Source organism: Streptopelia decaocto (genome assembly GCF_964273445.1).
Source record: "Streptopelia decaocto genome assembly, chromosome: 16".
NCBI lineage: Eukaryota > Metazoa > Chordata > Aves > Columbiformes > Columbidae > Streptopelia > Streptopelia decaocto.
The window spans coordinates 12185748-12213315 of NC_138671.1; the positions used below are offsets into that span (position 1 = coordinate 12185748).

The 27568-nt window shown below is 51.3% G+C and overlaps 1 protein-coding gene across 2 annotated transcripts in view; it reads left to right on the forward strand.

Moving 5' to 3' along the window:
• Positions 1–27568, forward strand: part of MAP2K4 (mitogen-activated protein kinase kinase 4) — a 94911-nt gene that overhangs the window by 63289 nt on the left and 4054 nt on the right. For both annotated transcript variants that reach the window (XM_082066939.1, XM_082066940.1), the window contains exons 5-9: positions 6446–6565; positions 9434–9485; positions 9878–10005; positions 24869–24946; positions 25940–26088. In XM_082066939.1, coding sequence (XP_081923065.1) covers positions 6446–6565; positions 9434–9485; positions 9878–10005; positions 24869–24946; positions 25940–26088 — 527 coding nt within the window. The remainder of the gene's footprint in view (positions 1–6445; positions 6566–9433; positions 9486–9877; positions 10006–24868; positions 24947–25939; positions 26089–27568) is intronic.

Consider the following 27568-nt stretch of genomic DNA (forward strand, 5'->3'; position numbering starts at 1 on the left):
TCGAGGTCGCTGCCGCACCATCACCTGGAACGTAAGAGCACACGGGACATCTCTAAAGACTGAACCTTTCTCAGGAAGTCCTACAACAAAACTTGTGTAAAAAAAAGCTCTTTGTTCCAGCATTTTAAGGTGAAAAGTAAGGAAATTGGGTCTAAAAAGGCAGATCCTCTTGGGACTGCCTGCTCTGAGCCAGGATTCCAGCTGTCCAGGGGAGGATGAAGCTACAGATGGGAGGTGTTCTGTCTGCTCCTCAAAGGTGAAAGGCTCCAATCCAAGCCTCTTTAGAGGAGCTTGAACATTGAGTAGGAGTCTTTGGCAATCAGCTGATTTCAGGAGGCGCCAGCAGGTTCCGCGCAGCAGCGGGGCTGCTCTGGGAGGCGCGTCCCCTCTCTGCAGGGTGAGCTGTTGGTGCGCAGAGCCAGAGCTGAGCTCTTGGGCCCTGACCGCTGAGGAGGCGAGTACTAAAGCAGTTTGGGTCCGGGACTTTTTTTGAAGGCAGATGAGCTTTCAGTCAGGCAGGTAACTGTAAACAGGCAGGTTACTGTGGCAGGCTCTATTAGTATGAAAAGTTTAATTTTGAAAGGCAAAAAAATACTACAGAAACATTTTCTGCTAGTCCTGTTCTGTCTGACTTGTTCAGCAAACAGTTTTTTGATAGGGAAAGTCTTCTCTGGCAACTGCTCCTGCTTGTCCATCAGCAGACAGCATCTTCACACATATTATTTACTTTTTGTTCTTTAATCATATGGGACTTTTTCTGTTATTATGTATGTCTGTGTATATAATGTCATGTGTAACAATGCAAAAACTACAAGTTGATTGCTGGGTGTGGGACTTTGCTCGAGTTTATTGGTACCCACTAGGTGAGATTAAATTGCCTGCTTAACAAAACGGGAACAAAGCTGAAGAAGTGGAAGACAGCGCTTGCATGGAGGAAGGGGCTTCGCTGCACCGACACCGGACAGCGCACACGCTGGGGTCGGGGCCTCCCCGGGATGGTTCCCTGCTTGCTCCTGCTCTCACCGGTGAAGCTGTCACCTTCTCATTGGACCTCCCCGTGATGTTACAGCATCCTGCGTTCTGCTGCTGCAGCTGTTGAGCAGACTGCTGTATTGCTTGGTTCTGCTCTATTACTTGGTTCTCTAATGATCCTAGGTGGAAAAAAATCAACCTTGTTTTCAATAACAGAAAGAATCTCTGAGCACTGACGTTGCAATGTGTGGCAGTTGAAGTGCTTTTCATGTCCATGGACTGACTTCTGAACAGAAGAGAGAAGAAAGTGGCATCTGGTAAAGGCTGGAGGATTAAGAGAATCAGAAAGAGAAAGGCCTGGAGCAAAGAGCAGAAGAAGTAGTTATGCTCCTGTCTGTATTCCTGGTTACACTGGCTATAGGAGGGATTCATTCGCTAATGAATCATCAAGTGACGGAATGGTTTGGATTAGAAGGGACTTTTGAAGATCATTGAATCCAACGCCTGTGCCATGGGCAGGGACATATTCAACTAGATCAGGTTGCCCAAAGCTTAGTCCAGCCTGGCCTTGAACACTTCCAGTGATGGGACATCCATCCACAGCTTTTCCAGACAAGCTGTTCCAGCATTTCACCACACTCATTGTAGAAGATTTCTTCCTCATGTCCAGTCTGAACCTGCCCTCTTTCAGCTGAAAGCCATTGCCCCTCATCCTGTTGCTACAGACCCTGATTGAAAGTGTTTTTCCATCTTCCTTATAAGCCACCTTCATACATTGGAAGGCTGTGAGAAGATCTCCCTGGAGCCTTCTCTTCTCCAGCTGAGCATGCCAGCTCTCTCAGCCCGTCCCCCCTGCAGAGCTGTTGCAGCTGTTGCAGCGTTTCTATGGCCAATAGCTCCCTGCCTGTTCTGGGGAGCCCCGAGCTGGGTGAGTTCTCCAGGTGGGCTCTCACCAGACGGAAGCAGCGGGGGATATGTATTATACCTCCCTTGACCTGCTGGCCATGCCCCTTTTGATGCAGCCCAGGATACAGTTGGCTTTTTGGGCTGCAAACACGTTACCAGCTCAGGCCCAATTTTTCATCCACTGGCACCCCTAAGTCCTTCTCTGCAGGGCTGCTCTCAGTCCCTTCGTCCCCTAGGCCTTATTTATACTGCTGGCTGCCCCGACCCAGGTGAAGGATCTTGCACTTGGCCTTGTTGGGCTTGGTGAGGTTTGCCCTGGCCCCTTGAAGCCAGTTGGTTTCTCTGTCCCGTGCCAGTGAGCGCCCTGACTCTGCCAACACGCGCAGGGCTTTCCACGTCAGCCACCAGAGATGCCGCGTTGAAGAGGCTCCGGTCGCTCGGCTCCTTTCGTTACCTCTCCAAGCATTACTTGCTAAGTGGGGGAGAAAAAAAAAGACAATTGCTAGGATTTCTGCAAAGATATCGCTTAAGTCACTTTGTTCTAGTGAGAAGAGGAGTGTTGAGCTGAGCCACAGGACCACGCTGGACAGCCCTGAGACTTCTGCTCTGAATGCTGCCGTTTGGAGGAGTTTTAAGACTGAGAAAAAATAGAAACTTCTTTTCTTGTCTGCTGGAAACTTTACAGCTAATCTAGTTTGAGACAGTACCTGTAAGGCTGGGAGTCTGTGGTTCATTATCATAACCACAATAATTGCTCTTTCAAAGAACTGTTCCTGTTACTTTTCTTCTCAAGAGGGGAAGAGGAAAAAATCCTTGTCTGACTTGGGATCCCAGCAGTGACTCCTACCCAGTGCAAGCATAGCCAAGCCAAGTTTAAACCAACAAACTCAATAGTTGATAAAATTATTCCATGAAAAAGTCATTGCAAGTTGCAAAACATGCCTGGGCAAGTGGGTAGAGTAGCTGGTGGGGACCTGTTGCTGGTACGAGAGGAGAGAAGAGCTGGTGGGGATGTGTTGGTAGCACAGTGCTGACATTGGTGTGAATTGTGAACATATCCTTGGCCAGATGACACAACGAGTTTGCTGTCTTTGCTACTGAGGCACGACATTATATTTCTATGCAAATCTTTCGCTGCATTGGCGTTATTCAAGGTGTCTGTGCCCACGGCCAGCGGGCAGGGGCATCGTCCCGCTCTGCTCTGCGCTGGGGCAGCCTCACCTGCAGCATTCACTGTGTGCAGGGCTGGGACACAGGAGAAAGGAGATAAAGCTACTGGAGAGTGTCCAGAGGAGGAACACCAAGTTCTTGTTGGTCAGGTAGATTTTTATATTGCCAGATCAATAAATGCAGACATCCAGGATTTCTGTATAGTATATACTTCAGGAGACCAAGTAAACCACATCTTTCCTGGTACTTAGAATCATGTACAGGCTTTTTTTTTTGTGCTTAAATTAACAATGGATAACAATTTATTGTACTTGTTCAGTAACACACACTTCCCAACCCACAGATGCACAACGAATATTGTGAAGCTTTTGTTACGATAATGGCTCTGATCAGGTTGCCTGTTGCTTCACTTCAGTTTGCTGTTGCTGTACACGAGCTGTTGTAACCTGGGCGACTGAAGATTCTCTCACAGCGTTGGTGTGATTGGACATAAAACAAGGCTGCAGGCTGTCGGAAGTATTTGAGTGTTCTTGGAGGAATCTCGCCTCCTGCGGTCTCATTACAATAACATAGCCAGACAGTACAGTACCAATTTTTTATATGAAGTTATTAAAAACAGGCAGCATTTTGAATGATCCTGCAGCCAGTAGAACAAGTCCACGCTTGCTTTTACTACAGATTGTGAGGGTCTGGTGTGTCTCCAGTGTCACTTCATGTATGCATGTCGCTAGTGCTGGATCCACATTGCTTTCTCTGAGCCACTCTCAGTACTACACAAGTGCCTCAACTGCACTTTGCTTTTGTTGCCAGTGCTGAAAAGGGAATTTTTCTGCATGTGTTGCCTAATTTCACTTGTGCAGTTCAAATCCGAACAGGTCCTCAGCCACATCAATCCACAGCCAGTCTCAGCTTCTCCAGCAGCCTGGACTCCCCTTTCCCTGGTCGTGTCCTTTTCCTGCTGCACTGTGCTTGCCTCTTTTGCTATGGTATCTGCTTTTGTGTCCTCTGGGATCAGTCCCTTCTGCTTTGTTTTGGGTGACACGTGTGTTTTCTGGGCTCAGGCTTTTAGCAGCCATTTCCCTTGGGTGGGCGACATGAGCTCCCACTCTGCCTTGTGCTGATGTAAAAACCCTGGTGCCAGGTGAGCAGCACGAAATGGGGCTCCCCGTGGCTCTGAACCCACAGTTGTCTTCTCCAGCCAGCCCACAGGTGGCTTGGTCCTTCCTAGGAGAGCAGATCCCCTCTGCTCAGGAGGGAGAGGCTTTCGGAGGCAGAATCCCTCCCTTGGCGGGAGACGGTGACGGATTCACGGTCATTAAAGCAGCAGCGCCTGTAATGCTGGTGGTACGTGGGACACTTCTGGCAGTTTGCAGTCTGGTTTTGTGGCATTTCATAGAATGTCCTGAGCTGGAAGGGACCTCCAAGGATCATGGAGTCCAGCTCCTGTCCCTGCACAGGACACCCCACAGGTCACCCCGTGTGTCTGAGCACGTTGTCCAGTCTCTCCTTGAACACTGTCAGGTTGGGCCGTGACACCTCCCTGGGGAGCCTGTTCAGTGTCCGGCACCTCTGAGTGAAGAACCTTTTCCTCATGTCCCACTGACCCTCCCTGGCACATCTTCTGCCGTTCCCTGGGCTCTGTCACTGTCACAGAGCAGAGCTCACCCTGCCCCTCCTGCTCCTGCTGAGGAACCTGCAGCCCATGAGCTCTGCCCTCAGGCTGCTCTGCTCCAGCTGAACAGACCCAGGGACTGCAGCTGCTCCTCACACGGCTTCCCCTCCAAACCCTTCCCCAACTTGGTGTCCCTCCTCTGGACACTCTCCAGTAGCTTTATCTCCTTTCTCCCGTGTCCCCAGCCCTGCACACAGTGAATGCTGCAGGTGAGGCCGCCCCAGCGCAGAGCAGAGCGGGACGATGCCCCTGCCCGCTGGCCGTGCTGTGCTGGGTGCGCTGGGACACGGGGCCCTCTTGGCTCCAGGGACACTGGTGGCTCATGTTCAACTTGCCACTGACCAGAACCCCCAGGTCCCTGTGTTTTGCTGAAGCAGCCTGGCACGTACGTGTGTGAGCAGCTCAAGAGTGGGCTGGGTGGCTCTGCTGTCGCTGTGGATAGCGGTGCGCAGTGTTTGACAGCACCTTCGCTGGAACTTCTCTTCCCACTAAACCAAGCGTTTGGAATGGAGACATCCTGGCAGATGCAGTTCCTTGGCTTGTGTTTCCCAGGAGGTCATTCTGAAAGGCAGAAAAGCCCTTTTGACCTTAAAATCTGCGGCTCTACAAGCTTTTCCGTCAGCTAAATCTAACTTGAGAATTGTTCCTGCTCTCACGCAGATTGCTCCAAGCAGAACGACGCGTGCGTGCGGGATGGGAGTGCGGGGCTTCACACCTCCAGCGTGTCCGTGCCCGTTTGTCTCTTATTTCATTTCCATGTATTAACGTAGAGTTTGGCTGGTTTGTGTTTTGTGACATTGGGAAGAATCCGCCTTCTGTAGGACAGTTACTTGGGGGAGTTTCTCCTCTGTTGTTCTCACATCCCAGAAGCGCGCAGCTCCGGTGTAACCAGGCAGGCAGCCCCTGCTCCCAACACTAGTGGGTTTGTATTTCTAGCAATGCAGAGTTGTCTGAAGTACGTGAGTCTACAGAACTGGCTCACTCAGAGCCTTCTGTCACCATCAACTGGAGGTAAAGTGTTCAAGAGAAATAACCAAGATCAGTCCCTGGCTGAGCTGTCCGTCACCACGAGGTCCTTCTGTATTGTGGGGATCCATTTCTGATCCCAAGCAAATCTGTTGTGAGCAGGTCAATTTACAGATCTCAGCAGAGAGTTTGATAAAAAGACATGTAATTCTGCTATGATAGTTCAGCTTAGCTTGGTTTCATGCAGATTAGGAGTATGTTTTACAATTTTCTGCATTTAAATTGTTTAACTGTAAGATGCAGAAGAAGAAAACCCCCCACATGCTTGGGTGCATTTTCATTTTCTCTTGCCTAGATGCTATCTCCGAACATTGTGTGCAGCATCTTCTGTCCCCTGCAGGGCACTCATAAAATGAAGGTGTTTTTTTTAGTCTTACTGTGCACGCTGGTGTTTCACTGTGTCTGCCGCCTTCTGGAGAGCCAAACAGGTTTTGGAACTTGGATTCATTGTAGAGTCAAGCATCTCAAATGTAATATCAGGTCTGAGCTGGTCATCCAGATTCCTCTGCTGGGGTGGGGGAGAAGTGCATAGGGGGCAAGTCTTCCATTGCTAAAATTAATCAAGATGGCTCCATCCTTCCTGTCCAATGCATGTTACTGTTAGTGTATTTTATTGGATTCAAGTGATCTCTTCATGCTCTCTGTATTTTTTTTCTCGTTTTTATCATGACAGTAACGCAGATTCTTTTCTCTTTTCAGGGTGACTGTTGGATCTGTATGGAGCTCATGTCTACCTCGTTTGATAAGTTTTACAAATATGTATATAGTGTATTAGATGATGTTATTCCAGAAGAAATCCTAGGCAAAATCACTTTAGCTGTGAGTATTTTGTTAAACATTTTTCTGTATGTTTTTGAAGCCAATGTGGACAACTGAACTCTCCTTCACTCCCATGTGAGAAAGCTGGTCGATCTGCTGTTGGATTGCCCCACAGTTTTAACGATCCTTGACTATGCTCTGACTTTCTCGTAGCATGTTGCATGATGGAAAAGCAGGTCCTGGGGTCTGCACTCCCTCCTCAGGGATCGCTTGGTGGTGTCAGTGGCAGCTGGGTGCGGGTCGTCTAATCCCAAGGAAGGTGCCTGAAACAGATGAGCTGTTTCTCTTCTTGTTGTAAAGGGTGTTGAAAGGTTCCTGAAGCCCATAAAAAGCTGTCAGATCCACAGCTGGGGGTGCTGTGCCAGTCCAGTCCAGAGGATCCTCTGGTGGCCTTTTGCAAAAGGCTCCCAAAAGTACATGTGGGTCTTGGCAAGTGGGGAACCTGGTTGATGCTTTCTTGACTTAACTAGAAGTCCTGGCCCAGTAAAAAATAATCAATTAGTTCAGTGAGGCTGCTGGGAAATGGAGGGCTGCAGAAGTGAAGCACCATTCAGGAGTAACGGGGGGAAACGTGAGTGAACGCTGGAGCCGTGCCGTGTTGTCGACAGATGGACAGACTGCCTCTCTACAGAATCATAGAAACATACAATGGTTTGGGTGGGAAGAGACCTTAAAAGATCATCTAGTTCCAGCACCCTGCCGTGGGCAGGGACACCTTCCAGTAGACCAGGTTCTCAGAATTCTGTCCAGCCTGGCCTTGAACACGGCCAGGGATGGGGCATCCCCAGCTCTCTGGGCAGCCTGTGCCAGTGCCTCACGGTGAAGAACATGAGGACGTGAAGGCGGCACTGAGCTGGTGTCCTGAGCTGTCAGCGTGACAGGAAGGTGCTCAGCAAGTCACAAACTGTGACCTCTTGGAAGTGCGTGGTCAGATTCCGCTCAGTGCCTGATCTTGGGAGAAAACCATCTTCCCTCTTCTTAGGGGCATCTTTATAAGATGTTGGCCCTCCCTGGACCTGTCGCCACTTCTTACAGCTAACAGGCTGCCCTGATGGCTCGTGTACTGTCACATATTTAGGTGTTTATAGCCGAGAATGAAAATGAACTAAATGTGTTACTGTCCAAAGCAAGTCTTGAGAACTGGACAAGAGACGTCTGGATAAGGTCTGTCCTTCCGTAGTAGTCTGCTTGGAGTTATATCTTAATTCTGCAGGAGAAAGAAAAGGAGATTCTTTCAGGGTTTGCAGGTGTTAGAGACATGCTGACACACATTTTGGCTGAGACAGATCTTGCGAAGTGTTTTCCTGATGAAGACAGTTTGGACAGAGATTTGAGCTGAGGTTTAAGGCGTTTCTCTCCTTACCCTGTGCAGACGGCGTGCTGTGCGAGCGCACCAAAGCTTCCAGTCCTAGCCAGGGAAATGGCCACTTGGGTTGTTTCTGACCTGGGAGTGAGGGGTGGATGTGCTGAGTGATGTAAAACTTTCCATACCTGATACCCACAGCAGGTGCGTGGTGTGGGAGGCTGTGGCTGCTCACAGAACACTGCTGTCCTTCCCTCCCATTGCAAGCTGGAGGCCCCAGCAGCTCCTGAGCCACATCCTCTGCACAGACTCGCTGTAGGACCTGAGACGGGTTCTTGTTAGATCCTGTGGTCTGGGGTTTCTTTCTGTCCACCTTTTTCTACAAAACAAATGAGAAATGACATGTATTAACTCTGGTATGACAATACTGACCCTAAGTATCTTAGGCCTTGCTGGCTCCAGGTGCAGAAGGTCTGTGTGTGCCTGCTCCGGCATCCCCATCGTGTGCAGGTGAGGTTTGTGCTGCAGCCCGCAGCTTGATGTCCCAACAACCTTTCGTGTCATGTTAGACCTGGTTGAGTCCAGGTTAAAGAGCTGTGAGCTTCTGCTTCACCTGCCTGACGCAGGGACAGAAGCTTCTGACAGAGTCAGCTGGGAATTAAACCAAAGTTCAACCATTAAGTCCAGCAGACTTTCTCTTGCTGAAGCTTAAGTCTAAGGAGACCATTCAGTCTCATTCCACTGCGGACCTGCCTAAAAATCAGTCGATGCTCTGTTGTTCAGAGACAACAGGTTTCTCCTGCGCTGGAGGAGCAAGGTGGGCACGAGGAGAAGACACTTGAGCTGCCCCAGAGCCCGCCAGAGCTTTATTACCCGAACCCTGGTGTGCGGGGTTGGGCCAGCACAAAGCACCAGTGTTTCGGGAGGCGTTCCCCAGTGACAGACTTCATTCTCACAGTCGTGCAGCTTCAGAGGACTTTGCAGCGGAGCGTGAACTCTTACCATCAGGTTCAGGGCAGTCTTTTGGCCATGGTTTTCAATGATCTTTTGAACAGAAGTGAAATTAATTCAAATGGTGAATTTTCAAGGTTTTTGTTAAGCCACCCTGTGAAATCAGGCTCCCTAAGTGTCTCTTCCATTTGATGGTGAGAGGTTAAATCGGAACAGGCTGCTCTGCTGCTCCCCACGCTGCTGCCCAGCCAGTGGAATGGGAGGTTGTTACCTACTGCAAAAGTACAGCAGAGTGCTTGAAATAAGTTGTTATTCAAGATAACTAACATCAGAAATCGCTTGACTTCACTTCTTGCTCTCGTCTCCAAGAGTGGGATCTTTCCAGGTTGTAACAAGTGATACGTGTTTACTTAAGCACCCTTAAGCACCCCTCTTGTATCACCTTTTGTTTGCAGGAAAGACTGTTAGAAAAATACTTTCCTTACCTGACAGATTACCACATTGAGATATCAATATATTATATGTTTTTCCCCCAGTTCTTGGATGTCCAGAAGTTCAATAATCACAAGAATCTTACGATATTTGCTTATTTTTAATCTGTTTTTCTTTCCTAGACTGTGAAAGCACTAAACCACTTAAAAGAAAACTTGAAAATCATTCACAGAGGTGAGTTCGTGTCTTCTTGCCTACAAAAGCAATTGCAAGCAACCTTTGCTTCACGACCAAGTGTAATTAGCATGTGCGCTACCGCGAGTGTGAGTACAGGTTTTGCTCAGGTGTGTCCCCAGCGGCTGTTTCATTCCTCCTTCAGTCAGTGGTTTTCCATTCAGTGAGATTTCCAGCTGGTTGGGTGTCTGCCTCTGCCCGTGGGCATGTGGCACGTTGGGGTCGGCTCTGTGTCCCCATGCAGCCATGGGGACACGTCCCGTGGCCGCCTGCCCCACGCCGAGGGGCGATGGCCATCGCCAGCGCTGCCGCTGTCGATTCTCTGCAGCTGCTGCTCTCGAAATTGAAACCTCCAGCCGTGACTTATGGGTTTAAATTTCTTTCCCTTGCAGACATCAAACCTTCCAATATTCTTCTGGACAGAAATGGAAATATTAAACTCTGTGACTTCGGCATTAGTGGACAGCTTGTGGACTCCATCGCCAAGACGCGGGACGCCGGGTGCCGGCCGTACATGGCGGTGAGTGGGATGCGCTGGGCGGCGGGAGCTGCCGCGTCTGTGGGCTCTGCCGGACCGTGCCCCGTTCTGTGCGGCCGTGGCTCAAGTGTCAGCCCGTTGCCCGTGGATCAGCACCCCCTTCCCAGATGAAACCGAGTTCTGGACTGAGCACTGCTCCGGCAGCACCGGCGACGGCATCCAGGCTGTGGCAAAGTGAACAAAATCCCCTTTTTTTTTGCTGAGTTCCCATGCTACGGCGCTGGAGCGGAGAGCTGCTCCGAGCCTTCCAGCAGCGCCCGCTCGCTCCAAACCAAAGAGGCAGCGCCGTCTGGGCGCAGGGTTTTCTTAGTATGCAAGAAATCCATTTGCTGTGGTAAGATAATGTCACAGGAGTTACTACAGAGCAGCATTACAGTGATTTTTGCAAACCACTTCGACTCCAAAGTGTGCCATAACTTAATTCTGGGAGAATGCGATTCTGGAGAGCGACGGGAGCAGAGCAGCTGGTGGAAATCGCTTGGGCTGAGCTGTGGCTCCGGGGAGTCTGTCCCGCTTGTTTGCTTCCCTCCCCGCCAAAGAGACAGGCTGTGGTGGTAACTGTCAAAGCTGTCTGAGGGTTTTAAACCTTTCTGTGCATTGGATTGCTTTGAAAATGCACCTCTTGGTTTCACATGAGCTGAGGTACCTTGCACAGGAAGCTCTGTGTCTGCGGCTGTCGATGTAGCTTTAATTTCAGTGACATATTTAACTCTCGTGGCTTATCTTATGGCTCTGCATGGTGAAAAATACCAGGTTTTGAGCTGTGTTACCTACCACCAAGGGAACAAAAAAGGAAAGTCTCTTTTAAGGTACAGTGCCCTTGTGGTCCAGATGACAGCTCTCATACGGCTTTTATCTGACTGTGGCGTCCAAGGCAAAACCTGTCTGCCCGATCCTGATCTGTGCAGCACAAAGTCTGAATTTCAGAGCATTTGACCTTTTCACTGTCCTCGTATAGCAGAGCCAGTAGCTCAGTGAGCCAGACAGAACAGTGCAGATGGAATCTGTTACTGGAGACCGGTGGTGTTGTGCAGCAAAGTCTGTGCAAGCTCTAGACTTCTGTGACATGGTGAAATGAGGCAGTTTGCTTCAGTAAAGACCTTTTGAGGCTGGAGAGACGGCAGAGGCTTGTCTGCTTTGAGCGCTTCGGGCATGTGCGTGGAGCTCCCTGCAGGGCACAGGGTCGGGCCAGCTGCCCCGTTGGTGCGGGTGGTTGGGACGCTGAGCGCAGGTGCCCAGCGCAGGCTGGGCTGGGCTGACCCCAGGCTGGGTATTTGCATCCCAGACCGCAGGCACCGGGGAGTTACTGTTGACTTTTCCCTGTCCTCTGAGCTGGGTGTCAGGTCTGTAAATAGGGCTCTTGAAAAATTACTCACTCCTGCGCCCTCCCGCGTTCAGTGGGCTATAATCACAGGAATTTGTGTTCCCGCTTTTTCTTACAACTAGGGGGGTAGATGGTCAGCTCTGCACAGGCTGCTGGTTGAGTTGCGACAGGAGTGTTACGAGTATGTCTGTAAATCACTTTGCTGCTTCACTCTCCTGGGCCTGGGGTGGCTGGGAGCTTCCAGCAGCCCCTTGTCTTTCCTCCCTGGCTGTGCGTATCCACTCTGCTCTTTGTGCGTCTCCACCACCAGCTCCGGACTGTCCCATTTTTAAGTGAGCACAAGTGTTTCAGTTCAGTTCCTGATTTGAAGAGCCTTGGCACAGTCCGTGGTGTGCGGGGCGAGGCAGCCGCTGGCAAGCGCTGTGGGAGACAGCTGGCCTCTTCCTCCCCGCTCCACACTCAGGGCCTCCGCTCCAAGTACATGAGTGTTTCCACGCACTGAGAAGCCTGGGAAATGGGGAGATGTCCGCAGCACGCAGGCACATCTGCCAGCTCCTTCTCCGAGCCAGCAGAGGCCCATGGCTGTAGTGATGCTGTGATCAAACCTGAGTGTACCTGGGAGGGAGTCAGGCCAGTCATATTCCTTTGAAAAGGAAGTGTTTTTTTTGGTGCAAAATAGGCAACTTTATGGTGCAAAATACTGTGACTGTTCAGCCAGGGCAGGCTGCTGGAGGATGCTCCTGTCAATGAGAGCGCGTTACCCTCCAAGGCCCACTTGTCCCATGGCACTTTCAGTAATTCTTGTAGCATGAGCACTTGCCCACCAAAGAAACCCGATAACACCATGTTCACTGGAGCTGGGTCCCCAAATAGCTGTTGATAACAATAACATTGGCTGTTGGCCAGTTTGACCGGGAGCAGTGTGATCAGGCAGCAGGAGCCACATCCAGCTGCTGAGCAAGTGCCGTTTGGTTTAACCAAAATTGTTAGAGCTGTCACAGAAAGCAGCGTTACCATTCTTGGAGCTGCCAGTGCAGGAGAAGTTGTTTTCGTTTTGAATTCCTCTGTGATCATTATATTGCAGTAAAGGTGTATGTGTTGGTGCCTTGCCTTCTGTTATAGACAGAAAGAAAGGACGTATTGAGCTGCCGCGCTCCCCGGGCACAGCCGGCCCCGGCGCAGCCCCAGCGCTTGCTGAGCCCTCCCGAGACAGGGCCGTGCTGGTGCCAGCGCTGGGGGCTGCTCTGGGGGGCTCCACGGCCTGCAGCCCTCAGCCAGCAATGGGGTGAGGGTGCTCCTGGCCGGCCCCGGCTCCCCCGTCCCCTCCCAGCCTCCCGCTGCGGCGGGGTCTGCTGATTTGGGTGGGAGGGGAGGCCCCGCATGCCACGCGGGAGCTCGTGCTCTCTGTGGCTTTACTGCTTTTGCCTTCTTAATGCTCAGATGAACCCAGTTTCTGTGTCCAAGAGAACGGAGGAAACTGGAAGTGCCTGGTAAGGGAGGACGCAGCCCATGTGAGGATAGATGTCCTCCCCTGCCCTGCCCCTCTGGGACCTCTCCAGGGGCAGAGTTTGGTGCCACAAGCATCCTTGATCCCTCCAGTCCTTTTCCCAGGTCACCTGGGAGCTGTGGCTGTGCCCCAGTGCCCTGTGGCACCTGGACCCTCCTCCCCTGGGCTGTCCCTGAGGGCTGTCGAGAGGAGGAGTGGGCAGGGGGATGTGCGGTGCCTTCTTGGTGCCGATGCACAACCCGTGTCCCCACAAACACCCTCCTGCTCGTCCCTGCCGGTGCACAGAGCCAGCACAGCCCTGTCACTGCGGTGCCACTGCGGACTGGAGCTCGGGATGCATTTCCTGCTCCTCATTTATCCCCAGCGAAGATGGGCAGTTGGTGCTGGCAGCAGCGTTGCGCGGGGTGGAGGTTGTGTCCCCGTGCTTGGATGGCTCGTGCATGGAAAAGGAAGGATTTCCAGGGCCGGTGGTGGCTCCGAGCCCGCTCCCGCCTGCCCACGCGTGCGGGGAGAGGCCGCAGGGTGCAGGAGCTCTCCAAATCCTTCACCCCAGCACAGCTGCAGCAACACCCTCTGTTTCAGCTTCACACTCTTCACCCAGTGCCCAGGTTTTCACTGGGCTGAGTCGTTTATTTATCTGAACAGGCAGGCTGTGGATTTGCATTCATGCAGCTGAATCCTCTTGGGTGCTCCTGAATATTGCTGTGTGTCGGACTTCTTTTTTTTTTTTCTCCCCCCTCTGAAACTTGGCACCCAGACATCAGTTTTATGACTGAGAAAACAAATTTGGGAGGAGACTGGCAGACAAGTGGCACCGTCCTCCTGTGAGGACGGGCTCCTGGCTCTGCCACCCGCGGCGCAGCAAAGGCCAGGGAGATGCCTGAGCTCTGAGCGCAGCCCTCCCGGCTCCTGTGCTGCTGCTGTCACCCACGTGCTTCAGGGGTTTCAGCGGAGAACATCATCTCTGTTTGCTCATTCATCTGCTAAAATGGTCCATGAGGTTTGCCCTGTGCGGGACTCTCGTGTCCAAACTAGTCTCCGTGGATCACGCGGCACAGAGCTGGTGCTGAGCGGCTCCGCCGCAGGGCTCAGCTCACGTCTCTGCATCGGCGCTTCCACCCCGTCCTGCTGGGGACACAGCAAGATGCCATTTTCCTCCACGCCCATTTAGAAGTTTGTCTGCAGATGCAGTTTATATAAACCTGGGGAAATGTGTAAGCAGATTGCTTGGGCAGAAGTATTGCGGACAAGACTTGAGGTTTGTGGAGGGGTGAATGTGAAAAGGTGTAAAGAAGTCATTTTGGACACGGAGATTTACATTGGGAAGTGCCTAAAAGTCAGGTTTGGCGATAGTTGTCCTGGGACGCATTGGAGATGGAGCTGGAAGCAGCAGCCTGCTCCTGCTTGCCGTGGGTTAGCTCTGGTGGGGCGCAGCTGGCGGGGCTGGGGTGGCCCGGAGCAGCCCCCGCGGCCCTGAGGAGCTGCACAGGGGTGATGGAGAGCCACAAAGAGCAGGACGCGGTCATCAGGGCGGTGAACCACACAGAGCCATTTTGATTGGAAAAGACCATAGAGTCCAACCATAACCCAACTCGGGCACTAACCCATGTCCCTGAGAACATCATCTCCGTCTGTCCAACCCCAGACGGGGTGGACCTGCCACTTCCCCTGCTCCTCAGTCCACCGCCTCTGGCACAGCAGCAGTAACACCACCTGTGTGCGGCCACGTCTCCACCTTCTGAAGGAAAACACTACACAGGAGATCAGAGTATTATAATTGTCAAAATTCAGCCAAAACGTTCATCCCTGCATGGGCTTTTGCATTCAGATATTCCTTCCAAAATCCCCTGTTCTTTGATTTCCTGTCCCTCCCCAAGGTCAGCCACGACACCCGTGGCTGCATGGAGATTATCAGCAGAGATCATGTTTCTAGAGAATGGCCTTTCCTCCCCTCCTATTTCCTTTACATATTTATTCTGAATGTTTCATTTAAAAACTTCTCCTCCAGTATTTTCCAGGTGGAGACGCTGGTTTCCGTTCACATGGGATTAGCATCCCCTCCCAGCTGCCGTTCCCAACAGTATCTCAATTCTTCCGTCTCAATAGCAGGAAGATCCCAGGAAAGTGGTGGGCTGGGGGACAAGGGGACGCCTGCCAGGCTCAGAAAGACTGGCAGGAACATTAATGAAGGCAACGAGGTCCCATTTGGCCTGGCACAGCATATTCTCAGTGACCTTATACCTCTTGTTAAAAGAGGTAAATGTATTGCTGTAATAAACCTGGACTAGTGGAGTCTGGGCTGCAACCAAATCAAGCATCAAAAATTTGCATTAGTAAATGGCTCCACTGATAGAATTCAGAGTGTAACTGTTTAAAGGACTTTATTGAATGGGAAAGAGGATTTATAATGGGACATCAGTGTTACTTTTCCTTGGCCTACATCTAATAATATCCAAGAAAATATAAAATCAGTGTTGCTAAATTCTGTATTATAAAAATGTTTACAGTGTGATTTAAATGTCTGATAAACTGGGCTCTGCCTGGACCCCGACTCACTCCCTCGGGGGTGACAGACGGGCTCCTGGAGATGACAGGAGAGCGCACAGTCCCAAAGCAGCATCCCGGTTGTAACCAGGTGTGCAGCCAGGGGGATGCACCAGAACCACTGCTCTTACTGTGTACTTGCGGGAGAGAGAAACACTGCAAGTTTGTTCCATTTCAGACTCTTAAGTTTGTAAAGAGATGCTAAAAACCTGGGGGGGTTATAGCATAGCCATAAAATAGAATCCAAACAATCTTAAAAGCATAAGCTGTTCTGTTGCTAATCTCAAAGAAAACCTTAAGAGGTGACTTCATTGGAGTCAGAAAGTACCTACTGGGGAAAGAGGCTGTTGCAAGGACAGGATTCCTTAATCCTGCAAAGTAGAAACAAGAGCCCCTGGGCATCTCTTAGAACAAGACTAGTATTAAAAATACGGTATTAGGAGCATAATTAATGACCAGGACAACTTCATGGGCACTATGGTAGATTCTCTAGCACTTGAAGAGGCACCTTTCACGTAGGACTTCGGAGGTCTTCTCCATCTGGCCATGTTTTGGAAGGACACCCTCCAGTACCCCAGAGCTGGGACCCAGCCCCTCAGTGCCACCCCCACCACTGTTTCCAGACCTGGGTTAGATTAACAGGGAGAGGGAGCAGTTTTGGAGAGCTGGAAAATACCGTTCCAGCTCTGCTAAGTAACTCTGTCACAGAACCTCACTGAGAGCCTGCAAATTCTGTGGGCAAGTCCTTGAGGTCGGGAGTTACAAAAACTGCAGGGAGCCCAGTTAATTTTTCCACAGCCTTAATGCCTGAGCAACACACAAGATTTCATAGAATCACTTCGGTTGGAAGAGACCCTCAAGATTATCGAGTCCAACCATAACCCACCCCTGGCACTGCCCCATGTCCTGAGAACCTCATGTCTGTCTGTCCAACCCTCCAGGGCTGGTGACTCCAGCACTGCCCTGGGCAGCCTGTTCCAATGCCCCACAGCCCTTTGGGGAAGAAATTGTTCCCCAGATCCAACCTCAACCTCCCCTGGTGCAACTTGAGGCCGTTTCCTCTGCTCCTGGCGCTTGTTCCTGGGGAGCAGAGCCCGACCCCCCCTGGCTCCAAGCTCCTTTCAGGCAGTTCAGAGATCAGAAGGTCTCCCCTCAGCTCCTGTTCTCCAGCTGAACCCCCCAGGTCCCTCAGCCGCTCCATCACACTTGTGCTCCAGCCCCTCACCAGCTCCGTTCCCTTCTCTCCACTCGCTCCAGCACCTCAAGGCCTTTCTTGGTGTGAGGGGCCTAAAACTGCCCCCAGGGTTCAAGGTTTGGCCTTCCCAGCACCAAGTACAGTAGGAGAAGCAGCCAGTAGAAGAGTTTGGTGTCACCAAAAGAGGTCGTCATCACCTGAGAGGGAACCCCTGAAACTTCCCATGGAGCAGAGCAGTAACACTGGCCAGGAGGAGTGCATGGATGTTCACATCTCTTTGTAGCTCTGGCACCTACCATAGGTGCCAGTCTTGGGCACTGAGGTCTCCTTGAGAAACAGAATGGTGAGTCCCCCTGAGGACAGTCACCTCCCAGAGCTGCGCTGCCTCTTTTCTGGGAGGTGGTGTCCGCAGGGCTGGTGATGAGCATCTCCTGGCGTCGAGAGCACTCAGGCTCTTCCCCGGCCTTACAGGGGCTGAACTGCCGGCCCAGCCCTGTAGAGAAGTCAAGGAAGGGGCTCGTGGGAACAAAACGTTTGGAGGTCTCGGCAAGCAGATGAGAGGGAGCTGCACACAGCGTCCCGCTGCTCTGGAGGAGGATGGCACAGGAGCAGCAGATCTGAGCCCAGGGAGTTGGTGCCTCCTCATCTTCCCTCTCTGCCCGTTGGTCGTGTCCCAGCCTGGGCTATGCTGTGACACCAACGCTGGCCGTCGTTCCGTCCTCTGGCTGAGCGTGCAAGAAGCCTGTGCACCTGAGGGCCCTGAAGGAACAACTGTCTTTTCACCGTAGAAATATTCTTGAGAAATGCAACACTGTGCAAAGCGAGTGACAATGTTTTCCTTTACTGAGCAGCAGGAGAATTTCCCAAACCAGTTATTTGTGGTCTTGAAGAAGGTTTCCATGGCCATTCCACAGCCGTTCTGGCAGCTGTTCAGATACGTCGCTCCCTCCTTGCTGTGGCTTCTCTTTGCAGTTGCCCTGAGGGCCGAGTCACTTGCACAGCAACGGATTCTCCCCTCTGCGAGCACCTGCCGAGCCCCTTGCAGGACACCAGATGAGAAAGCCACGGTAACCGGGTCACCACTGCGGGGGAGACGGTATTTTTGTCTTGAGCATCCTTGAACAAATACACGTGTGGCGTTGCGGTTGACACAGCTGCAGAACAGCGCGCGAGGGAGCTGCGGCTCTCGGGTGCCAGACTGGTATCCAGTCCGTATCAGAGCAGCGAGGGTCTCTCAGCTCTTGCTGGTCCTGTCAGAGCTCACGCTCTGGTTTGCAGCTGAGCTTGGCACAGATGACGCCATGGCTGCAGCCCCTCTGCTTCCAGATGTGCAGGGCTTTACCTTGCTGCTGCCGTCACCCAGGGCTCGGGGAGGTCCCTGGACTTCATTTCACACGTTTTTTAGTGCAAGAAGATAGTGTCCAATGGAGGCTGGCAGCTTCCATCTCGCATCCGTTTATTCCCGTGGTTGGAGCAGCAGGAGAGTTTGTGTTATGTAGATTTTGTTCTGCTTTTCTGTATTGCAAAATTTAGCCCTTTCTGGTTGTTCCTTGCTCCTGATAACCTTTTATTTTCATTTAGGGATTTATTTGCTACTTGGGCCAATGCGAGTTTGTTATATACATTTTAATGCCATGTAGGCAGTTTGGAATTTGCAGTGCATGTGGGATAAAATTCCCTGATTATATTACCAGTGAAAATCCAGATCTGGGCTTCAAGAACTGAGTTTTCCCAGAAATGCTACCTTGCTCTTTGGGATACAACAAGAAGCAGTTGAAGACTGTAGGTACTCACGTGCCTTGTGTCAGAGCTCAGATTGCGTGTGTTTGCTCAGCGGGGGATTGGCAGGAGCGGGAGGATCCGTGCTGCCCGCTGCTGCTCGTTTTTCGGTCAGGATGCTGGTGCTCAGGCGGGCAGTGCAAAGAGAGCAGCCCCGTGGCAGCCGCGCCGTTCTTTGACGCATCTCTCCCGCCTCTGCGCTGCAGCAGCACACCCAGCTGAGTCTCCATCCCAGCCGTTCTCCTTCCTCGTTTGCACTTGGCGTTAGGATACCTGGCACAAGCCGGGCTTTGTCTGCAGTTCTGATTCCAGGTGCCCAGAGTGTGACATGCTGACTCTTCCTTCGGTGGTGTTAATCGCTCCCATGTCAACTACATGGAAAATTCCCAGGATTCTTTCTGCTCTTCATTTAGATGGGATTTATTTTGGTCCATCCTGCTTTCAGTCTAGGGCCAAGTCCCTGTTTCTCCATCCGTGCTCTGCCATGCTGCCCCCTGTGCTCTGTCTCACCAGTGCCACCCAGGTCACCAGTCCCTGTCACACGTAGTCCTTTCTGTCCTGCCCACAAAACCTGCTCTCCATGTCGTCCTGTCATTCATTGTGCTGCACGGACAGCAAGTCCTCCTGCGGCTCGTGAGCGTCTCTGCTGCGGCACATCCCTGTGGACCTGCAGCGTGGGAAGACCAGCAGTCCCCTCATTTTGTGTGACCCGGTGCTGGCTGTTCGCTGGTGGCCGCCTCCAGACACCGTGATGTGTCCCCGGCAGCGCGCAGGGTCCGGCCACCCGTTGCTGTTCCAGCACACCAGCGTCTGTCGCATGGGTGGCACGTCTTATGTGGAGCATGGTGGGACTAAAGGGCCAGTCTGTTGTCACAGGGTTGTCCTTGTTCCTGCAAAGTGACTGTGATTTTCATGCTGGGAAGGTACGTGTCAGAAAGGGAATCAGTCTTGCATTGCTAAGATGCTTATGGCCTGGCATAGACAGGGACCATGGCCCTGGAGAGCTGCCTGGCTGTGGGACAGTGCTCTGTAGTGGCCTGCAGCACAGGTGGCGTTGATACAGTCATCACGTCTCAGAATGGTTTTGCTTGCAAGGGACCTTCAAAGATCATGCAATCCAAAACCCATTCTGTTCACTAGGTCAGGTTGCTCCAAGTCTTGTCCAGTCTGACCTTGATCACTTCTGATGTTGGGGCATCCACAGCTTCTCTGGGCAACCTGTTCCAGTGTCTCACTATCCTGCTGTAAATATTTCTTCCTTATATCCAGACTAAACTGCTCCTTTTTCAGTTTAAAGCTATTGTCCTTTGTCCTGTCGCTACAAGCCCTGGTAAAAAGTCTTTCTTACAGGTCCCTTTTAAGTCCAGAAAGGCTGCACTGAGGTCTCTCTGGAGCTTCTCTTCTCCAGCTGAACCCCCCAACTCTCTCAGCCTGCCCTCCCAGCAGAGCTGTTCCAGCCTCGGGTCATTTTTGGGGCTCCTCTGAACCTGCTCTACCAGCTCCATGTCTTCCTTGTGCTAGGGACCCCAGAGCTGGACGCAGTGCTCCAGGAGGCATCTCACAAAAGTGGAGCAGAGGTGGAGAATCACCTCCCTCATCCTGCTGGCCACCATGCTGTTGTGTCTGGGGGACGGGGAAGGTCTTGGTCTGCTTCACATCCACTCTTGCTGCTGGGAACCGAGGAGGCAGGAGGAGCCGCCAGTGCCCGTCAGGAGCGTTTAGCAGCAGGAGGGCGCCAGGGGAGCTCTGCACGGAGGGACGGCGGGACGGGCTGGTGCCGCAGCCACAGCGCGGGACTGGGCGCTGCTGGTGTTGGAGTCCGGCTGTGCTGGGGATGCTGTGTGGGGGCCATAGGCAAACACAGCCGTTGGGGAGGGACACGTCCTTCGTGCTGCCGGTGGCATTGGGAGAGGGCAGGGTAGACACAGCATCACTCCTGAGCGTCCCTGGGAACTCCTTTTCAGTCCAGAACCTTCTGGACAAGGGGACAGAGGAGGTGCCTACTGGGCCACCTCTAATGATGATCTGTTGTTGACACCATGTTCTTCCACCCACCTTCCTACTGCTGGCATTTTGTGTTTGCTTTCTCGTGCATATTTTGTTCACAGAAATACATCACTGAGAGCATTCAGAGGTCTTCTTGTACCCATTAGGTGATGTTATTCCATGTGTTACTTCCAAGCCGAGAACAGCTTTGATTTAGAAGTCTGAGCTCCTGTTGTCCTTCCTGAGCTCAAGTGTGAGCCAGTGCTCATCCACAGGATCCTCCTTGAGATGTTTTGCTTCTTACTGAAATGTCCAGTAACCTCCTGAAACATCCCAGAGCATCTAGATCCTGCATGTTTGCTGCTTATCAGTCCTTCCTCCCCTCAAATAAGCAAGTAGCAGGGACTGGGAATAGACGTTTTCCATTCAGATCCTCACCTCTCTTGTTGTTTTCACATACGTTGCCCAATGTCAGCTATAAAATTGTGCAGAAATTGTCATTGTATTTCTTTTCCCTGCATTTAAAAAAATGTATGGTTATATTAGCAATTAATTTGGTGTTAGCTGTTAGCACAGGCCCTGGTTGTTGTGGGGGATTTTAACTTCCCTGATGTTTGCTGGAAGGACCATTCAGCCAGCCAGGCACAGGCCAGGAGGTTCCTCCGGCGCACTGACGAGAACTTTCTCATGCAGATGGTGGAGGAGCCGACCAGGAGAGGAGCTGCTGGATCTCATCCTCACTAACAAGGAGGGTCTGGTCGAAGCGGTAAAGGTTGAGGGCTGCCTGGGTTGCAGTGACCACGAGATGGTGGAGTTCAGCATCTTGTGTGGTAGGACCAGGGCAATAAGTAGAATTGCAACCCTGGACTTTAGCAGGGCTAGCTTTGGCCTTTTCAAGCAATTGCTGGGGGAAATCCCAGGGGCAAGACTGCTTGAAGGAAAAGGGGCCCAAGATAGCTGGGTGGCATTCAGGGATTGCTTCTTCCACGCTCAGGATCAGAGCATCCCCACACGTAGGAAGTCAAGGAAGGGAGCCAGGAGGCCTGCGTGGTTGAATAGGGATCTGTTGGGTATGCTCAAGCAGAAGAGGAGAGTTTACAGGTCATGGAAGCAGGGGCTGGCCACTTGGGAGGAATATAAGGCTGCTGTTAGAGGATGTAGGAAGGCAGCTAGGATAGCCAAGGCCTCCTTAGAATGACAGCTGGCGAGAGGGGTCAAGGACAGCAAAAAGAGCTTTTTCAAATACATAGCAGATAAAACTAACACCAGAGGCGATGTAGGCCCACTGAGGAATGGGGTGGGTGCCCTGGTGGCAGAAGATACAGAGAAGGCAGAATTACTGAATGCCTTCTTTGTCTCTGTCTGCTCTGCCGGAGGCTGTCCTGGGGAGCCCTGTACCCCTGAGACCCCGGATGAAGCCAGGTCAATGGAGGAGTTTGCTTCAGTCGATGAGGACTGGGTGAGGGAGCAATTAAGTAGTCTGGACATCCATAAATCCATGGGTCCAGATGGGATGCACCCGCGGGTGCTGAGGGAGCTGGCTGAGGTCATTGCTGGACCGCTCTCCATCATCTTTGCCAAGTCTTGGGAAACGGGAGAGGTGCCCGAGGATTGGAGGAAAGCAAATGTCACTCCAGTCTTCAAAAAGGGCAAGAAGGAGGACCCGGGTAATTATAGACCGGTCAGCCTCACCTCCATCCCTGGGAAACTGATGGAACGACTTCTCCTTGGTGCCATCTCAAGGCATATCAGGGATAAGTGGATTCTTAGGGGCAGTCAGCATGGCTTTACCAAGGGTAAGTCATACTTGACCAACCTCATAGCCTTTTATGAGAATGTAACACGGTGGATGGATGATGGCAGAGCGGTGGATGTGGTCTACCTTGACTTCAGCAAAGCCTTTGACACAGTCTCCCACAGCATCCTAGTTGCTAAGCTGAGGAGGTGTGGTCTGGACAATAGAGTAGTGAGGTGGGTTGTAAACTGGCTTAGGGAGAGAAGCCAGAGAGTGGTGGTCAATGGTGCGGAGTCTAGTTGGAGGCCAGTATCTAGTGCAGTGCCTCAGGTCAGTACTGGGGCCAATATTATTCAATATATTCATTAACGATTTAGACGAGGGAATAGAGTGCACTATCAGCAGGTTTGCTGATGACACTAAGCTGGGAGGAGTGGCTGACACTGGAAGCTGTGCTGCCATCAGAGACCTGGACAGGCTGGAGAGATGGGCGGGGAATAACCTGATGAAATTTAACAAGGGCAAGTGTAGAGTCCTGGAACCCCAGGTTCCAGGATAGGTTGGGGAATGACCTATTAGAGAGCAGTGTAGGGGAAAGGGACCTGGGGGTTGTGGTGGACAACAGGATGACCATGAGCCAGCACTGGGCCCTTGTGGCCAGGAAGCCAATGGTACCTGGGGTGGGTTAGAAGGGGGTGGTCAGTAGGTCAGAGAGGTTCTCCTGCCCCTCTGCTCTGCCCTGGTGAGACCACACCTGGAATATTGTGTCCAGTTTGGCCCCTCAGTTCCAGAAGGACAGGGAACTGCTGGAGAGGGTCCAGCGCAGGGCAACGAAAATGATTAAGGGGGTGGAGCATCTCCCTTATGAAGAAAGGCTGAGGCAGCTGGGGCTCTTTAGTTTGGAGGAGACTGAGGGGTGACCTTATTAATGCTTATGAATATATAAAGGGTGAGTGCCATGGGGATGGAGCCAGGCTCTTCTCAGTGGCAAACAATGATAGGACAAGGGGTAATGGGATCAAGCTGGAACACAGGAGATTCCACTTAAATTTGAGAAGAAACTTCTTCTCAGTGAGGGTGACAGAGCACTGGAACAGGCTGCCCAGGGGGTTGTGGAGTCTCCTTCTGTGCAGACATTCCAACCCGCCTGGACACCTTCCTGTGTAACCTCATCTGGGTGTTCCTGCTCCATGGGGGGATTGCACTGGATGAGCTTTCCAGGGCCCTTCCAATCCCAAACATACTGTGGTACTATGATCCTGTGATTTGATATCTGTTGATACAGTGTACCCAATCTGGAAAGACTGAACTCCTCCAGCAAAGAGGATGCTGGTTGAGAGCAGTTGGAAACGCGGTTTTACCTGCAGTGTGTGGTTGGTTTTGACTGAGCTACAAGATGAGCATGTGAAGGGCTGATGGCAGGTTTCAGTTTAATTTCGATAACTTTATTAGTTTGAGTGCCCTCCCACCAGAATCGTTGAAAAGTCCATCCAAGTCATGAGAAGAATAATTAATACATGAGCGAACCACATGACGAACAGGGGATAAGAAAAGCAAGCAAAGGGCAGCCCCGCAGGGTGGGAAGGCAGTGTGTTCGGGCCATGGCCTTTGAAGCCAGCCTGTTCGAAGGCAGGTGCCGTCACTGGAAGTAAGGATGATGGAACACCAGTGGCACTGGGAGGGCAATAAACCCTCTGCTGAGGACTGGTGGAGACAAGAAAGTTGTAGGAGAAGCCACGTGAAGAACCACTAAAACTTGGTGGAAGAAACTTCTCTGTTCTTTATGTGGGCACGCATGGGTGGTGGCCGGGCAGGACTCCATTCATTGTGTGGCAGTCTTCAGCTGGCATCTGGTGTGAAATGGTATTAAAATGTAGTTTACAAAGCAACCAAGGCTGTCATAGTATTTCCTGTACTTGGTAATTTAGTGTTTTATTGCCAATTCAGGTCTCTGTTATTGTTGTAGTCAAAACTGAAGGAGACCCTCTTTCTTTTGACATTTTACTAATTACACTTTTAACAAAAGAAGGCAGAATTGATGTTTCTCATAAAGATGACATGCAAAGTATAAAGTTGTTTTATGCTGGTTCACCTTCTGGATAACTCGCTCTTAGGTGCAAATCACACGTGTGTCTTGATACTGTTTTCTGTGGAAAACTTTCTGGATGCTGAAGACCTCGTAACAACATAGTTGCCTTCAAGAGTTGCCCTAAACCTTGTAAAGAAGAGCTGTTCTTAAAATCCATTGTTTTTAATACTTCCTGAGGTTTAGCAACCAGCAGACAGTTGGGAGGAAGAGTTCTGATGGATGCTGCTAAACCTCAGTTCCCCGGGCTGGTGGGTGAGATGGTGTTTATTCCAGTTCTTATGATCCCTAGGGACAACTTTGCTGTAAAAACAGAGAAAGCAAGACTTTGTATTAAAGAGATCTCAAAGTTAAACCAAACTAAGTAAATAGTAAAAATGATTCTAACTCCTTGTACAAAAGGAAAGCAAAGCAAAACTAAACAAAACAAAATAGAAAAGGATTGGACTGTGCTGAACTGCTGTTTCAGATCACCTTGTGCACTATACATCCATAAAATCACTGTTTGATTCCTTCAGATGTTTCTCTGTTGGGCTGGTACGTCTGCCCGAGCAGCGTGTCGGGCACAAGCTGAGCTGTGCCAGGCTCTGCCCAGTGGGACAAACTTAAGAGCTTTGTCTAAGTTGGTAGATGCCTCTCATTCCTTCCTGCATGGCACAGAGTTTGACTGGTCCTTCCTCCCATTTCAGCCTGAAAGGATAGATCCGAGCGCGTCCAGGCAAGGCTACGATGTCCGCTCAGATGTCTGGAGCTTGGGGATTACATTGGTAAGTGCGTGGGTTCAGCCATCGCTGCACGGGACCTTCCCAGCGGGTGGCCTTGGCTTTGCAGCGTGGTGGAGTTGGTGGGTGTCAAACATGCTCCTCTGCTGGGAAGCATTTGCATGTTGTGATGGAAGTGGGCACCTCCTGGCTCAGACACTATAGAACTCCCTTCAAGGCAGATGGCTCTCCTGAACCCCTGAGGATACGTTGAGCTGGAGCGATGTTTTACAGAGAAAGAGATGTGAACAGGAAGAGATGTTGGATCATACATGAATTTTGTCTTCAAAATCTCAAACGAGAAGGGATGGTGAGCGTGGTGGTGCAGAGCAGAGCATCCAGCCTGTGTCAGTCAGCCTCTCGCAGCCCTGGCACCTGCTGTGCTTTGGCTGTGCAGAAGACTTCAGTTAATCCTCAGTCCTGGTTGCTGATTCCTCCCCAGCTTAACCACAGCACTGCTGGGTGCACCCACTGATAAATGGAGAAACGTCTTCCCTTCAAGGCAGTCAAGTAGAAGAGGAAGCAGAAGCAATAAGTATGAACCAGTAGCTTCTGTCTTCCCCACGGCTGTTTTAAAATGCTCATTTTCATTGTCCTGCGAGGAGCGGGGGGTTGGAGTTAATCCTTACAGGAGGATCTTGAGACATTCTACAGTTGTGTGATTCTCATTATGCGTTCTCTCTAGTGGTTGTTAGGATGCTTGGGAAGGGACTGGAGGAGTTTACTCTCCTGCTTTAGAACAGCTTAGTAAGAGCATTGGTTCATTTTACAGTCAGTGGGGGAGAACATATTGTCAGTGTGAAAGTGGCGCAGCCAGGTGAGACCTGGGGGTGCTAACGCGGGCCGTAGAACCTGCTGATGGGTGCAACTTCCCCTCCGCTTCTCTCAGCTGAGCTCTGCATGGGGAATGGGATGAAGAATTTTGTCTTAGTCTTCCTTTTGGGAGGTTCAGGGTCCCTGTAGACATTTCCTTGCCCTGATTGAACTGTCTCTCTGCAGTATGAGCTGGCCACGGGGCGATTCCCCTACCCCAAGTGGAACAGCGTGTTTGACCAGTTGACACAAGTAGTAAAAGGAGACCCACCACAGCTGAGCAACTCAGAGGAAAGGGAGTTCTCCCCGAGCTTCATCAACTTCGTCAACTTGTGGTAAGTGTTTCCTACTGAAAGCATTCTGGGTTGTCTTGTTTTGTTGTTGCTCAATATTTGGCAGGGGTCACACGCCAAGCGCTTCCTCGGTTTCCCATTCCTGTGCTAATGTGACGGTAAGGACCTTTCGCATTTCCCTCTTTAGGAGGTGATGGGACACTTGGCTGGGTGGGGGCTAAAGAGCAGACATTTGGAAACTGCCCTTCAGGGAGGGGATGAGGAGAAAACCTCTGAGAGTCTGTGCTTGGGAGAGATGTGATGAGCCCCATGGCAGGAGGTTTGTGTGACCAGGGAAGGGCCTGGCCTGTGCATCCCATTCCTTGGTATGACACAGCTGTGACAGACTTGCTGTGTGTCCCTCGTCCTGCAGGCAGAAGCCTGAGACGCGGGCAGTGTGGTCTCGTGGCTGGGCAGAGGGTCTGCACTGGTCCTGCCTGGCAAGGCCCGGAGCCGTCCCGCCCAGCGCTGCTCAGCACAGGGGCTGCCAGGGCCTGGAGCGGGTTGCTGGCTTGGTTGTTCGTATGTCAAGATGAAGACTAGAGATGGTTTTGTGTAGGGCAGGGCCGCTGCAGCAGTCACCTGGCATGGAGGGGCCGTCTGCCACATCCGCGTGGGTCTGCTCAGGTTAAGGGCTCATTGTGAAATATTTTTCTATCAAAATGTGAAAGGCGATCAACATAATGTCATTAACCTAATACCAAGCCACAAGAGATCCATCAGCATGACCTGTGTTTCTCTTCTGGGACCTCCTGCCCTGGGCAGCCCCAGGCGCTGGCCATCCCCAGCACAGGGGTGTCCATCTCAGAGCTCTGTGACACAGGAAGACCCAGCTGTAGACAGTCTTTCAAGAGGTTTTCTTTCAGGGTTTCCATCTGCTGGAGATGTTTTTTGGGTTTGGATTTTACTCCCTTTCAGAATTATGAATTTCTATGGAGCGCAGGTCCTGCTTTCCAGCTGGCTGTAGGGAAGGCCTGGTTGTCTTGAGCATCCTTTGGGCTGCAGAAAACAGAGCAGCGAAATGGTTTGCTGCTCAAAAGGAGTTGCCATTTTTCAGTCAAAACTGATGTGGTAGTTTGTTGGAAAGTCGGAGTTGCTTTCCTGATGTACAGTACAAGCAGTGGTTTGTTTCCCACATAGTTATCCGTCTCGTCATCGCAGAGTTTTCAAAGCCAGAGCTTGCTCTGTGTGCACTGCTGAGTTGGGCCCCAGATCACCCAGCAGAGCCCATGGGGCATCTGTGGGTCTGATTGGGACAATTCACATTTCCAGCCCATTTATGCCTCCCAGGGCCTGCTGCCACCATGCAGAGAGCACGGGGCTCTTGTCAGTCTAATCCCGTTTTTTGTTTAAATAACCTTTGTAAATAACCTGAATTCTGCCTGGAATATTTATGTCTTCATAGCAACACTGCAATAAATATTTCTCTGAATAACCGTTAGTTAAGTGCAAACAGTAATCTTTGTGCTGCTAAGCAGGCAGG